Here is a 13904-nt window from a genome sequence, read left to right on the forward strand (position 1 = left end):
TGCGGCAACTACCTCAATATTTGTGGGAGAATTTCTGTTTCAGAAATGATGAGGTTCCAGCTGGACTCTGAATGTTACAAGTTAATGTGAATTTCTTCTTAATGTCAATTTTTGTGCATGTAAATGGCAACAGATTCCCAATTTGGTCCCTGTTTTTGAAGCAGCTATTTTAAAGGCGCATGGATGTAATGATTTTGCTGCAGTCTCCAGCCACTGGTTTCCCTAGTGCGACTATACCATAAGACTCAGCTGGAAAAATGGATGAACACAACTTCATATTTTGTTTCTTGAACCCTAAAAGTTCATCGATACAGTCTGAAGTGTTAAGATATAACACATAACTGCCTCAAACAGTCTGTGTGCACAAAGGTCGCTCACAGCAGTAAGGAAAGGCATCAGTGGGTGTTTTGGCTTCTTACCCTTTTATCACTGATCTTTAGCACCTTGGTGAGGAAGAGCAGCAGCAGGTTGGTCCAGGCCTCTCTGTGGCTTTCTGAGGTCAGAGCCAAGAAGTATGCTACAGCCTCGCTGCACACGCTGCACGAACAGAGAACCAGAAATGTGTATCGGACACACTGAGAAAACACTGAGCAGAACAATCCTGGAAAATATGAACTCAAATATAGAAAACCGCTTCTGATTGCTCTGTTGTTCTGTAATGTACTGTAGTAAGGCAGCATCTGTTTCCCCGCCTCACTTGTCACGTGAAAAATTGCTGCAACAAGGATGATGAAGATTGCTCTTGTTCAGTGACTGCTAATTAAAGCCCCTGACTGAGACTGTTATGAAAACAAAGACATTTTTCTTCACAGTTTAAGCTTGAGGAAAACTGAAGCCACCTCTGACCTTTTGTCTCTGACCCTGCGGCTGTCTGACATCAGCTCCATCTGTTAGCCATTCACCCCCCCTTTCCCTCCTCTCCAGTCTCTGTGACCTAATTGCCACGCAAATCTGCTTTGGACCCTGCACTAATCAGCTGCATATGTGATGCGTGGCCTCTGGTAAACAGAAAATGTGCTTGTGTGTAACTTAAAAATAAGCCTGTGGTGCTGATATGGTGTTTTAAGTGACACATAGTAGCATTTCAGTGAATTAGGATCTCCATGCAGGCACTAGCCTCCTCCTCCTCCAACTGCATCCATTCTTATCTTCTCTCTAATAATGAACACAAGTAGGAGAGACAGGCAATGATTCTGCTTCATCTTGATATCATCAGCAATATGAAGGCGAGGCAGGGAGAGAAATAAGGTGACGGCAGCGTGTGAGGTGCTGAATAAAGACTGTGATGACAGCAGTGCTGATTGAACAATGAAGCATCTTATGCACTGAATCCTTTGAATCTAAGCATCACACAGCATCCACTTCAGACAACCTCACAGCTGTTAAACATGCTGGGCCTTTGCTGTGAGTAACCGACTACAGTTAGTGACATCTAAACGATCCTCCCCGATGTCAGCGTGACAAGAGAACAACCCTCTGCTTCACACAGATATCTTGGGCTTAATCTCATTTTGACCAGTAGAACAGTTTTTAACTCTGAGAAGAAATGCAAATATTTTCCCATATACTCAGACCAGGAATTGAGACAGTCCTCCTTATAGTCTCTGACTAATTACTATAATAATACTAGCCAACAGTATCACACAAAATGCAGCATCATTTTTGGGATGTAAATAAGCAGGGTGACAACAGAAACCTTCAAAAAGAGCTCATCATGTTTTGGGAATTGGGAATTGTCAGCTCCACTGACTGCCTCAGTAGATGCAATGTTACTGCTGCCCATCGGTGATACACTATGTACGGTGTCGGTGTGTTCCTTACTTGAGCAGCCGTCTCTGGACCTCCTCCCAGGCATCCTGGCGACTCTCATCTGTATACATGCGAAACAGGATGCGCAGCCCACATGCCAGACTGCTGGTCTCCTGCTTCAAGAGGTTGGGCTTTGACTTTCCTTTAAAACCTTGAAAATGAACACATACAAGCAAACATTTACATTTCAACATATTAAAGTAAAGTGTCCCCACAGCCAGCTTGGTGTTACTTTCGACGACATGATCAAAAGCAAAGTAGAAAAGATGGAGCCGGTGTTTTCTCCTCCTACCTGCTTTCCACAGCAAGGTTCTTTGCTCGTTGTTGGAGTTGAAAGCCTTGGCAAAGCGGTGCGACTCCAGCAGGCAATCCAGCAGCTTAAAAAGCTGCTCGGAGGTCAGGTAGCGATACATGCCCTGATCCTGCGTCTCCACTGAGACGTCTGATGCGCACACAGTGTCCCGCTTCAAAAAGAGAAATAAATGCTACATTAACATTAAACACAATGACAAAACACAAAGACGCTGCTACACAGGAGTGGGAATTCACAGCTGTTTGTACCTGAGCAGCCGCAAAGTTCTCCGCATCTTCCTTTTTGCTGGTGGCGGGGAAAAAGACGATGTTGTCGATAGTCTGGATCAGCTCCAGCTGCACGACGCACTTTATGAGCAAAGCCGAGAATAAACGCTGCTCCTGGATCTCTGTGGGACGTACAGGGAAAAAAAAAAGTCAATCAGAAAATGTACGCAGATAAAAACAGCCGTCAAAAGTCTTTGAGCGAAGTGACGGGCTGACTTGTTGAGGTTCTGCTCCTTGAACCATCCTCAGCCACGCCTGAGGCTGAGCTGTACTGACTCTGCCGGCGGTTCTCCATCGCAGCTCTGTCAGCGCTGCTGATGGAGTGCTGGTCATCGGAGCGGGACTGGATGTCCACTGACTTCTGGGAGACCGAGTCCTGGGAGTAAAGTAAACAGAGGTACTGCTATGTGATGAATCCACATCGCTTAATATGACACAAGTGCTGTACGTGTAAAACGATTCGCTATAAGAAATCTAACTTGTGTTCTCATGCAAAAAAATAAAATACATTTGATACATTTCGTGACCTGCAACAAGCCAAGGAAAGAAATAATTAGCCACATAAATGAAAAATACCAGCTGTTTGTCAGGCAGGCTCTGGGTTGTTAAGTGCTCTCCCTCTGCCCCTGCTGGTCTCCATGTTAAAAGCCTTAGAGACAGGAGAAATATTCATTCAATAAAACACAACACATTCATTTTTGTGCAGAGTAATAAACAACATCCAGCTTCCATTCTAGAAAATTACCAGAGATGGATGGCTGATTAAACCAAACAAGGTCTTAATTTTTAAAGTCTATTTTCATTTTTATTTCCTTATAAATAAGATGTGTTTGAAAGCATCAGATTAGACTCTGAACTGAGGATGAAAAATTAGAATACAGACACACAAGACACAAAATTATAACCTGCATTCTTTAATTCTAGCTGCCGCTTTCATTTAGTATCTAAATACTGCTATAAGAATAACCATAGGGATTAAATGCTAAATTCAAAAGCATGGTATGTTTTTGGCAGCGGCTTACGCGTGTGGGATTGTGGTCTTGAAGATGTCCAGCATGCAGTTACATGTCTTGTCCCAGGTTTCTGGGGAAAACTTCTCTCCGTTCAGGATGACCACATTCTCTAGGCAGTTGGTGCCTGAACGGGCAAGCTGCTCATTATCTACAGATGAAGAGGAGATGAGGAGGAGGAGGAGGGAGAGACAAGGGAAGGGTAAATTAAAAGGAGAGTTTTAAAAAAAAGTTCAAATGCATTCATGTGTAAACTCTGCTGAGATTTCTTCCAAACTCAGCTGAAACTCTAAAAACAGCTTTTGATCATTCATTTGAGATTCTTTTTTTTGAACTGTTGGTCCAGTATTGATGCAAATGCAAAGAATATTTAACAAAATAACCGGTGAGATAAATGGGGGGGGGGCTGTGTACTCACCTTGCTGCACACACCAGTAGAGCTGAGCCAGGATGTCATCCAACAGGACGCCATTAAGGGACTCAAAGTATTGAGTGAAGACATCACAGATGGCGTAAAGTGCGTGGTTGCAGGTAGTCGTCATCCACTCTGCTTTCTGAGGGCGCGTTGAGAACAAAAACAACAAATACACTCAGAGATTCAAGATTGTGTTCTGACATTTTAGGGGTGTATCTGGCTGAGCTGTTCAAACACAGGATGTGAAACAGAGGATGAGGATGAAAGCACCATCATATACCTCAGTCTGTTGCTCAGGCAGCTTCATGTTGTCAAAGATCCTGAAGACGATTCTGAACAGGTCTTGCCACCAGTGTTTTTCAAAAGTGTGCCCATAGGTCTTCATCACTTCAAACATCACTGTAAGCCCCCTGGGAAAATAGGCGCACACACATATGCACGTTTGTCATTCTTAATGCTGCAGCTGATGTGTTCTTAAGTCTTTGAACTCTGTTCTATTTAGCTTTAACTCTGAATCTGCACCAGGACTGCACAGAACCTCTAACTTTTCTCCATTTTCAATCCGCTGAAATATGAAGTAAGCTTTTAAAATGCACTCTTTTGCATAAAGATGCCCATCCGATAAGCCCCGAAACAGCAAACTAAAAGGTGAATCCCGCCTACCTGGTTCTGACATCCAATTTACACCTGTTGATGATGCAGGAAAGCTCAAAGAGAATGGGGAACCACCCCCGCACCCACACGCGGTCCTCAGGCGCTACATTCATGTCATCACTGGTGTAGTCTTTGAAGGCCTGCCAGAGAAATAAGAGCCATGTTCACTACTGCACCATTTCTGCCTCAGGAGACAATTAATCCTCCCGCACAGACACACATTTCCATACAGTGTTCATGCCCCTGATACGCACTGCACACACTCCTAAGTTATTACATCAAGCATAAGAAGGTAATTTTTGTAGACAGTCAGTAGATGTAGGATAGATTAGACATTAGCATTCTGAATATATATTTTCAATGCATTATACTTAATAGAAGCATGTCTGCATTATTCATGTCTTTAATATGGCTTTATTCAATTTTTTTGCTGCTTCAACCAACCAATTATATTCAGACAATCTGAACTGATGGACAAGTCAATGCATTCTGCATCATAATCAATCACAACACTGCACATTGCCTCCCTACAGTATTAAATTAAGCCTTCTGTATAAGACGAGGAATGATATTGACCTGTGGCCTATCTGAGACGTATTTGGCGCAGTGTCGGATGAGGCGAATGGCTTCCATACTGGTGTCCGGGAAAGAGGCATTGCAGGCAAACTCTGACAGACACTTCACGGCATCCTGGAAGGAGTCGATCGTAGCCGCAAAGTGCTTTTCAAATACATTCGCTAGGAGGCAGACAGAGGGGTGATTAAGGCAAAATAAGGAGTGTGATGGTAGAAGGAAGACAAATCTGTTGACTACACGAAAAATATAACCAGCTAACAATAAAATAAATTAGGGAAGTTGTTGGACTTACTGACGATATGACCAGTGGTCTGGAAGGCCAGCTCTACAATGCTCTCATCCTGGTCAGAGGCAGCCAGGTGGAAGACGGAGAAGATGTTTTTCCATCCTGAACGGATGTTTCCTGCCTGGGAGTTAACCATCTGGGCAATACAGCGCACCACCATGTCTCGGATGGTGGGAGACCTGAAGGGGATACATGGAGTAGGAACAGGTGAGTGATGAAGTGGAAGGAGGACAGAGGTCAAAACAAAGAGGACAAGAAGCAAAAGAGAAGGAAGAAAGCACAAAAACAAAATGAGGATCAATTTGCTCATTTTCAAAAGGAATATGATCATGATGTGATCATCTCAGGTACGCTCTCTGGCTGTCAGCACCCACCAGAGGGGCGCACTACCAAGGAAGTTCAACACAGCCAGGCTTTCTTTGCATTAGCTAGCTTAACAAAACCTAAAACCTCAGATGGAGATAATGTTGTCACGACTTTCTCTGTTAAGCTGGGCTTTATGCTTCGGGCTCTGTGTGCATTCTAATATATATATAAAAAAATAAAGAGCCGTTCACACATCATGTGACTCTTCTACACATAAGTGCTGCCTACTCCAATCAGAGGCGCCATCAGTTGATGATAAAATGGTGATAAAAGTGTCCGAAGAAAATAAAAATATAACAGTAAAATGCAACACTGTCGCAAATGAGAGATTATTGCTGCAAAAAATCATTAATCTTGGGATTTAGTTCACAGAGCAGTAAAATAAACATTTTAAATTGAGTCAATATATTTATTTTAACTCTGAGTGCGCTCTCGATGCTGCTGTTTATTTCTAAGATGATGGCATTAAAGGGTATGGTCCCTTAATTTTATTGCATAAACAGGTATTCTTCTGTTTTTTTAGTAGCTGCAGTGTAAAAGGGACTTAACAGCAGATTACATAAAAGCCTTTCAACGTTTTCTGCATCACCAGCTGAGTACATGCACAGTGACAATGCAATGCACGGCCTGCGCTGCTCTAACTTTCCAGCTGGACTTCATGTATGATGTTAGTGAGGTACGGCTTAACAAGGTGAACATATGAAACGTATTAATTAAAACATGCTGTAAACAAAACGATCAGCAAAAATGTGGCACTTCCAGAAGATTTAAAACCAAAACTCTGAACATAACCTGCTCGCAACCAGGTTGTGTATTCAGTACTAGTCAGCCAGGTAAAAAGAGTCAGTTTTATGACACTGAATATCTGACTTTAAGGTCAACATTGCTTGCTGACCTATTAATCTTGCACCCCTCCTTTCGTTTAAGAGGGGCGGCCAATCAGAAGGTGTTGTTTTAGAGAGGGGGTGGCCTTAAAGGGAAAAAGAAACAGACAGTGGATCAACTGAGGCCCAGTTTAAGTTAAATAAGGCTTATTTTGAACTGTGGATCATGCAGAGCTACTCTAGTAGAGTCCACGAATAAAAACATGGACCTTAAAGCCAGCATAATCGGTCCCTTGTAAAGAGAAGAATATTAATCCCTTCCTTGATTTTAAAGGCGCTTGATAACATCCACAGCCTCGTTTTCAGAGAGAATGATTATTTCAGCCTTGGCTCCAATCGTGGCCCCAGTGAAGAGCAATCCTAATTGCGCCGTAGCTATGAATGAGACAGGAGCTCTGCCTCCACTTACCATTCCTAAACACACTAACACAGAGGAAGGCAGCATGAGTGAGCATAAGTGAGACTCACTGCGCTGCAGGGTTTACATGGCTGCCTGCCATCTCCTCTCTGTTGAAGCTCTCAGCCTGCTCAATCTGTGGGTGGATTTATACTTAAACTGCTACTCCTATTTCATATCAATGAAACGTGTGCTGCAGTGAAACAGCTTGCCTATTTTTTGACGTGCTGCTCAGGAACCTTTACAGAGAATCGGTCTCATTTATAAATGATAGCTGTTTAAATTCCAGCTGAGACAGATTCAGAGCAAACGAGGGAAGAGAGGCTTTTACGTGGAATTCACTGAAAGGGTAATGCAAAGAGACTGAAATGGGTCAGCTGAAATGCTGGGTTGGTGCTCGTCTCTGCGTGAGAAACCAAACAATATGCTCGCTCACTCACTGCTATAGAGAGAAAGAAAGGCAGAGAGAGAGAGAGAAAGGGAGGCACAGGGCTGCGGAAGAGGTTAAGGGAAGGATTGGGTGTGTTACTTCATTCTGTGTGTGCAGAGTGAAGGAAAAAAGAGTGACTCCCAACCTGTCTTTGCACCACCAGGAATTTATATCAGAGTTAACATGAGCACTCACTCACACACAATTGCACTCTTTGTGTACCTGTTCTTCTTCATGATGTGCTCGAAAGGCCTCAGAAAGTCTTTCTGGAATCTGAAGTTAGCCAGCTCCCCCTTTTCCAAAAACTTCATGGACAGTTGCCGAAGAGAATCCACCGCGAAAATGGCCACATCTTCATTGGGATTGCACCCAACCTATGCAAAGATAAAACAATATTATTACCACTAGATTATTTTTTAATATTTTGCCTAAATACAGCACATAACGTGTGGCTCTCCAAAAACAAACTGTTCCTTTAGTAAAACTTGGAATTGAAAAATAAGCCTCAAATACTTTGTGAACTAAACTTTTCACATGACAGACACTAGTTTGCCAAATTCAGGTTGCAGCTGCTCAGCAAGGCTCAAGAGTCTTGGTGAGAGATGGGTCCTTGAATATCAAAATGCCAGAATTTGGCAACAATTGGTGTTTATCATTGCAAAACAGAAGGTGGGAGAGAAGAAAAACAGTCCTTTGTAGCTCACATCTCTCAAACCTTTGGGATATCTATTTAAACCAACAATTTATGGAGGATCAGATCTGCCAAAAATCCAAAAACTAAACCAAGAAATAAAGAAATTTACTTCAAGGTGAAGATAAAGGGATAAAAAAGAAAAAAAAAACTTTTACTGATAAATGTGAAACACACAGGAAAGCAAATCACTGAAGAAATATAAAACTGTTTTGGGTGCATCTGATGACATATTACATTATGAGTTATCAAATCTTCGCTCACCTTGTTAAAGTGGTCTCCAATAACCTCCCAGATCCTGGACCACTGCAGCCTAATGCGGCCCATGTTGTAGTAGGAGATCTCGACTATTTTTTGCAGGCTGAACATACGTGGGTGTGTGGGCGAGGCCAGCTCATCCATGGACACGGCGCACAGCCAGCGCACAAAGTCAACTGATGAACGGACAGAAGACGTTGGCAATGAGAAGCGCTTTGTGCAGGCTGTGTGACTCATGCCAATCAAAAATAGCTAGAATGTACCTGCCCTTGCAAGCAATAAGGAAAATATAATGTGCTGCTGGATCAGCTAGACTCACCTATTGCATTACCGTCCAGTCTGGTAGAACCTGTGAATATCCTGAACAGAAACACAAATGATGGCAATGATTACTTATTAGCTACACTATATTTTCAGCTTAAATTTTCTTTAGCTCAAAACAGAGGTAAATAAGAGGATGTGATGCACACTTACTGCAAGGTCAGTTTTTAAAGATTTGAAATTCTACAAATAAACAAATGTTGAGCTCAACGGCAGGAGGTGCAGTACCTGTCCACAGCCACCACCACACTTTGAGAGCTGGTCTCGCCGATGGATTCTTGAATGCTGGCAATCTGCTTACGGTCCACAGTCCCTCCAACTGCAGAGCAAAGCACGGAGGATTATTAGGTCGAGTTAGAAAAAGCACAGAGGGAGGAAAAAAAAAAGGCTTTAATGTTGGACTTGGGTGCACGAAACATTCAAATAATATTGCTGACCGAGGCCCAGGTACTCATCGCTGCTCTGCTCCTTCGTGCTCGCAATAAAACCCTCTTTGCCCCGCACCGTCCCTGAGATGTAACGTGCCTTGACCCCAGTACCAATCAGCTGAGCCAGCTCCAGCTGACTGATGCACTTCAAGATCTGAGGAGAGAAACAGCAGTGAGGTATTTGGAGAGACAAACAGATGCAGAAATGAAGGAAGAAGTGAAAAAAAAATAAAGCATGGCAGACTAACATATCGTCATATTTTCAAAATTCGCTTCAGTATTTTGTGTTTTCTAAAATTGCTTTGGCCATTATTTTAGCAGGATGATGATATGTAGAATAAAGGGGTATACTGGGAAAAAGGCAACATTAAAAAAAATCTCTACAAAAATAAATAAATAAATGAATTAGAATAAAACACTCCTGCAAGCAAATAGAAACCAGTAAAAGAAAGTTTTATGTGTCAGAAGAGAAGGAAAACCTCATGCCAGGAGTTGCCCAGATAGTTTCCATCTGTGTGGGCTACAGTGATGAGGGTCTTGATGGTGTCAATGTTCTTCTGCTTCATTTCTGCAATGCCGGAGGTGGCTGTGAGCAGGGTGAACCTCGCCAGGGCCTGCACGTATGCATCCCTCTCCAACTGTTACAGAGGGAAAATAACAATGCACTGGGTCAGAGTGCTGCCAGATAAGTAAACAGCAAGGCACTAATCCTACACTTCAGACTGCAGCACCTGTATGGAGAAGATGCACGCGATCCTGATGGCACAACGGATTCCTTCAAGACACAGTGAGGCCACTTCCGTGTCGTCGCAGTCCTGAAGCCCCACGCTGAAGGCGGCCAGGAAGGGCGTCCATGCCAGCTGAGGAAAGAAAAAAAAAACAAAAACAAGGATGATTTGTTTCCAGCTGTGTTTGTGCCCAGCTGTGTTTGAAAGATCTGTGGATCTGCTAGCTTTGTTACCTTGAACATGGGCCTGACGTGCTCCAAATGTGTGGCACTGGTGAAGGGCGCCTGGACGTGGCTGACGGCCTCCATCAGAGCTTTGGCCGTCTTGGCCATCTGCTCCATCTCCACGTTGTACAGCAGGCGCCTCTGCTTCTCGCTGGCCACACCTGAGCGATAAACCCCCAGTCAGCCACACACACAAAAACGCATCTGTGAAGAGCTTCTCTTTTTTTTTTTCCTTTTTCTTTTTAAAAGCCACCTTAACAAACTGCGAATGAAAAACACTGCAGCTCTTCATTTAACAAGCACTGCAAAGTGTAAATTAGAAGTGTTTTCATAGAATAACTGATTGCAGATAGCTCCAAGCCTCATCCAAAACCATTACAGCAACAAAGATATCAGGTAAATGACTCCGGATAATATCTACAATCTTGCTCCTTATTCATTACATCTTTGAGAGCTGCTACGGCAGTGAGACTCACTTTGCTTGTTGGATTTCATGGTGAGCTCTTTTGTCTCCTTCATGGCAATCTTCTTTCCTGCAATCTCGTCGTAGATGGCTGAGAGATATTCCTCAGGTAGGTCTTTGCTGTCATTGATGCCGCGGTTCATCTTGATATATTGCTCTTTCGTCATTTTGTTCTTAACCTTTGCAGATAACAACAAGGATTCGGGTCAAAAGCTGCTTATGTAATTTGTGTGATTTATGCTGCACTGATATCTAAAGGAAGGACTGCTGTCTAAACACATCCCCGAAGGCCGCTGTCTCACTGAGCTGGAGCGCTCACCTGTGGACTGTGAAGGTCTGTTGTCAACATAATGATTGAGTAGGCAAGGACATATGCAGTGTCAGCGCTGGCAAAGAGGGTTTGCCTGGAATACAGAAAGGAAGGCAAGGATAGGACAGCAGATTAATTTAACGGCACGGCGCACACTGACCACAGAGAATCAAATGCAAGCTTTTCCGAAGACATAAACTCACCCCTGATTGCATTCGAGATATCTCGCTGCAAATTTCTCCATGAGCCGGTCGATCTTCTGGGCCTCTCCAGGCAGCCGAAAGCCCTCCAGGAACATCCTCAGTGCGGAGACAAAGTCTTTGCCCTGGAAGTCCATTTGATCCACGTAGGCGTACATCACCTCTTTATTGAAACGGTCATTATCCCCGAGGAATTCTCCCACTTGAGTCTGAAAGAGCAAAAGAGAGGTTATGTTTAACATACTGCAATGTACCACACAAATCTGGAATATATCTTTGCTGCTTCTTATACAGTGTGTGAGAAATTTAGTTGTAACTAACTCAGATCGAAATGCTTTCTATTCATTGTTCTTCAGCTTGCACGTTTCCCAAAAATCAATACCACCATTTTACTGTTCCATTCCTTTACAAATTATTTAAATACTTGCTACATTTCCACTGTGATGCCAGTGAGCTTTTTTTTCTAATGACGTTATGACCTTAAATGCTGATTACAAGTGCGCATAAGCACCCCTGAGGCTCCTTGTTAAAGTTACGCTGCAGACTTAAGTTAGAATTGTTGGATGGCTGTTTATGTCTAACGCTACAGTGTTGCGCGGCTTTTTTTTTTGCAGCTTTTGTGCAGTGAGACCAACTGCTCTACAAGGCACAAAGTGCAGACTTTGTTCAGTTGGACGGGCTATTTGTTTATCTGCCAAAGCATTCTGCTGAACACTGATTGTCAGATGTTAATTTTCTGTAGGACTCCTCTATAAACCCATTAAAGGTGATGGACTTGATCGCTCTGCCTGTTGATCATTAGGGCAAGTGCACACTACAAGACCACAGTTTGACTCTCAGTCAAATGTCTTAGTAATTAGGTCTTTAAGTATTTGGACAATGACAGAAGTTTGTACAGGGCCACAGCGGATTTTAAATCAAACAATCAAGATGTGATTGAAGTGCACACTTTCAGCTTTAATTCAAGGGGTTTAACTAAAGTATTCCATGTACTGTTTAGGAATTACAGCCATTTTTTTTTTTTTTATGCACAGTCTCCCAAAATTACAACAACTGTGCAATTGTCCAAAAAAACCTATAGGCCTAACTGTATTTGTGTTAAAGGGATAGTTCAGCCCAAAATTAATTATACATGTTTTTCCTCTCTTGTAATACTATTTATCCAGCTAGATGGATCTGGTGTGAGTTTGCGCTGTAGAAATGTCTGCCTGCTCTTGAATATAATGGGTCTAAATGGCACTTAGCATGCAGCACCAGCATCTCTTTCCAGAAATAATGATATGGTTGCCCAAACCCCCCCCCCCCCCCCCCCCCCCCCCCCCCCCCCCCAAAAAAAAAAAGCTTTTCTTTATACAAGGCTACAAATGCCAATTGTATCACTTTGCACAAAGGCTTATGCTAGTGACAGGATATAAAATATTAATAGCAATTAGGATGAGTGGTCAACTCAATAATTTAATCTAGGGCTTAGCAATCTAGCTACGAGCATGTTCACATGAAAGTGGGGTTGGTGCTGGCAGTTTCTAACCAATCACAGTTATAGATAGTGTACTGGTAGCAGAGCGGCTGATCTTACAGGGGAAGATGAAACTATAATATGGGAAAAATATGAAGTGGTTAACCACATAATATAGGCTGAAAGCAACACAGCTGCTACAGACTGGAAATGATGGTATATTAATAAAGTTTAGCTTATTTGAAGCCAGGAAAAAAGCCGGGAAAATGCCGACCGTCAAAGTTAGACTTATTAATATCACACCGCTATCATTAAGACACGGAATCTGATGGATTATTATCACGTGTTTCGTTAAATTTATGTTTAAGAGACAGTTTCAGTTATTATTCTTTCAGCTGCAGTATCGGCTGTGTTTAACAGTCTGAGAGCAAGTAAAGAATTAATATAGAAACACAATTCAAACGTAGCCTTAGGGTGTGTGCAAATTTGATAACCAGTCATCAAGTACAAATAGCTGCCCTGCTTTAAGATCAATTATTAATGTTTATAGAACAATAAAATTGTTGTAAAATAGTTTGCAGTCAACTTGGGGAAAAAGTAAATAAATCAAGGAATAAAGCTGCGCCTAACAATCTCCACTTATCACTGAAAATCATTCAGAGAAACACAAAGACTTCAGACCATCCATCCATCCATTCTCTTTGGCTTATCCTGTTCAGGGTCGCGTTAGTGTGACCAATTAACCTAACCCCAGAAAGTGCATGTCTTTGGACTGTGGGAGGGAAACCGGAATACCCGGAGTAAACCCACGAAAGACACGGGGAGAACATGCAAACTCCACACAGCAAGAGGCCTGGGCCAAGGTGGAATCAAACCCACAGGGGTCTGGGGCATCTTCCAGGAATGGTGACGCTATTTTCTGGAGAACTGATTGGTCAGTAGGTGGTGATTTCATACCTGTTGATCTCTAATCTCAGATGTAACCTGTTCCAGAGCAGGTTAGGTTTGCAGCATGCATTATCATAGTGATGTACCCCAGTAAGAAGTGAAGCCCCTTTATAGTTCAGAAAACCCAGGGTTAACCCTGAAGTTAAGCTGGATAAGTTACCTGGATAAACCAAATCCTGCTTTGTAAGACAGACCTCTGTAGTGTTAGGTAGATTCACCCTGATTGTAATAGGTGCACGCAGGCAACTGAACAAAAACCGCCCCTGGATGGATTTTGGGGTGGACTGTCCCTTTAAAATCATCCGTCCAATTTTAAATTTTATCACAAAAAAACTATATAATTTTCACACTCAGACATTTGTTGAAATCACATTTAAAAATTTTAGATATTTCTTAACGCCTTTTGTCATTTAATGGATCAGTTTTCATTGAACTGTCACCAACACTGCTTGAGAAAATCTCATTTGCCCT

General features: G+C 42.6%; 1 protein-coding gene across 3 annotated transcripts in view; it reads right to left on the reverse strand.

Moving 5' to 3' along the window:
- Positions 1 to 13904, reverse strand: part of arfgef1 (ADP-ribosylation factor guanine nucleotide-exchange factor 1 (brefeldin A-inhibited)) — a 53355-nt gene that overhangs the window by 1611 nt on the left and 37840 nt on the right. For 2 of the 3 annotated variants that reach the window (XM_030755994.1, XM_030755992.1), the window contains 23 exons: positions 11033 to 11238; positions 10839 to 10923; positions 10533 to 10698; positions 10066 to 10217; positions 9836 to 9964; positions 9584 to 9742; positions 9114 to 9258; positions 8905 to 8995; positions 8675 to 8715; positions 8362 to 8531; positions 7629 to 7780; positions 5336 to 5508; positions 5044 to 5204; positions 4477 to 4607; positions 4094 to 4223; positions 3817 to 3952; positions 3411 to 3549; positions 2965 to 3037; positions 2605 to 2764; positions 2371 to 2510; positions 2102 to 2273; positions 1822 to 1960; positions 420 to 537 (listed from right to left, as the gene is read on the reverse strand). In XM_030755994.1, the coding sequence (XP_030611854.1) occupies positions 420 to 537; positions 1822 to 1960; positions 2102 to 2273; positions 2371 to 2510; positions 2605 to 2764; positions 2965 to 3037; positions 3411 to 3549; positions 3817 to 3952; positions 4094 to 4223; positions 4477 to 4607; positions 5044 to 5204; positions 5336 to 5508; positions 7629 to 7780; positions 8362 to 8531; positions 8675 to 8715; positions 8905 to 8995; positions 9114 to 9258; positions 9584 to 9742; positions 9836 to 9964; positions 10066 to 10217; positions 10533 to 10698; positions 10839 to 10923; positions 11033 to 11238 (3168 nt within the window). The remainder of the gene's footprint in view (positions 1 to 419; positions 538 to 1821; positions 1961 to 2101; positions 2274 to 2370; positions 2511 to 2604; positions 2765 to 2964; positions 3038 to 3410; positions 3550 to 3816; positions 3953 to 4093; positions 4224 to 4476; positions 4608 to 5043; positions 5205 to 5335; positions 5509 to 7628; positions 7781 to 8361; positions 8532 to 8674; positions 8716 to 8904; positions 8996 to 9113; positions 9259 to 9583; positions 9743 to 9835; positions 9965 to 10065; positions 10218 to 10532; positions 10699 to 10838; positions 10924 to 11032; positions 11239 to 13904) is intronic. The other variant, XM_030755995.1, reaches the window with a different exon arrangement.

The sequence above is a fragment of the Archocentrus centrarchus genome, chromosome 20 (assembly GCF_007364275.1).
Source record: "Archocentrus centrarchus isolate MPI-CPG fArcCen1 chromosome 20, fArcCen1, whole genome shotgun sequence".
NCBI classification, from domain to species: domain Eukaryota; kingdom Metazoa; phylum Chordata; class Actinopteri; order Cichliformes; family Cichlidae; genus Archocentrus; species Archocentrus centrarchus.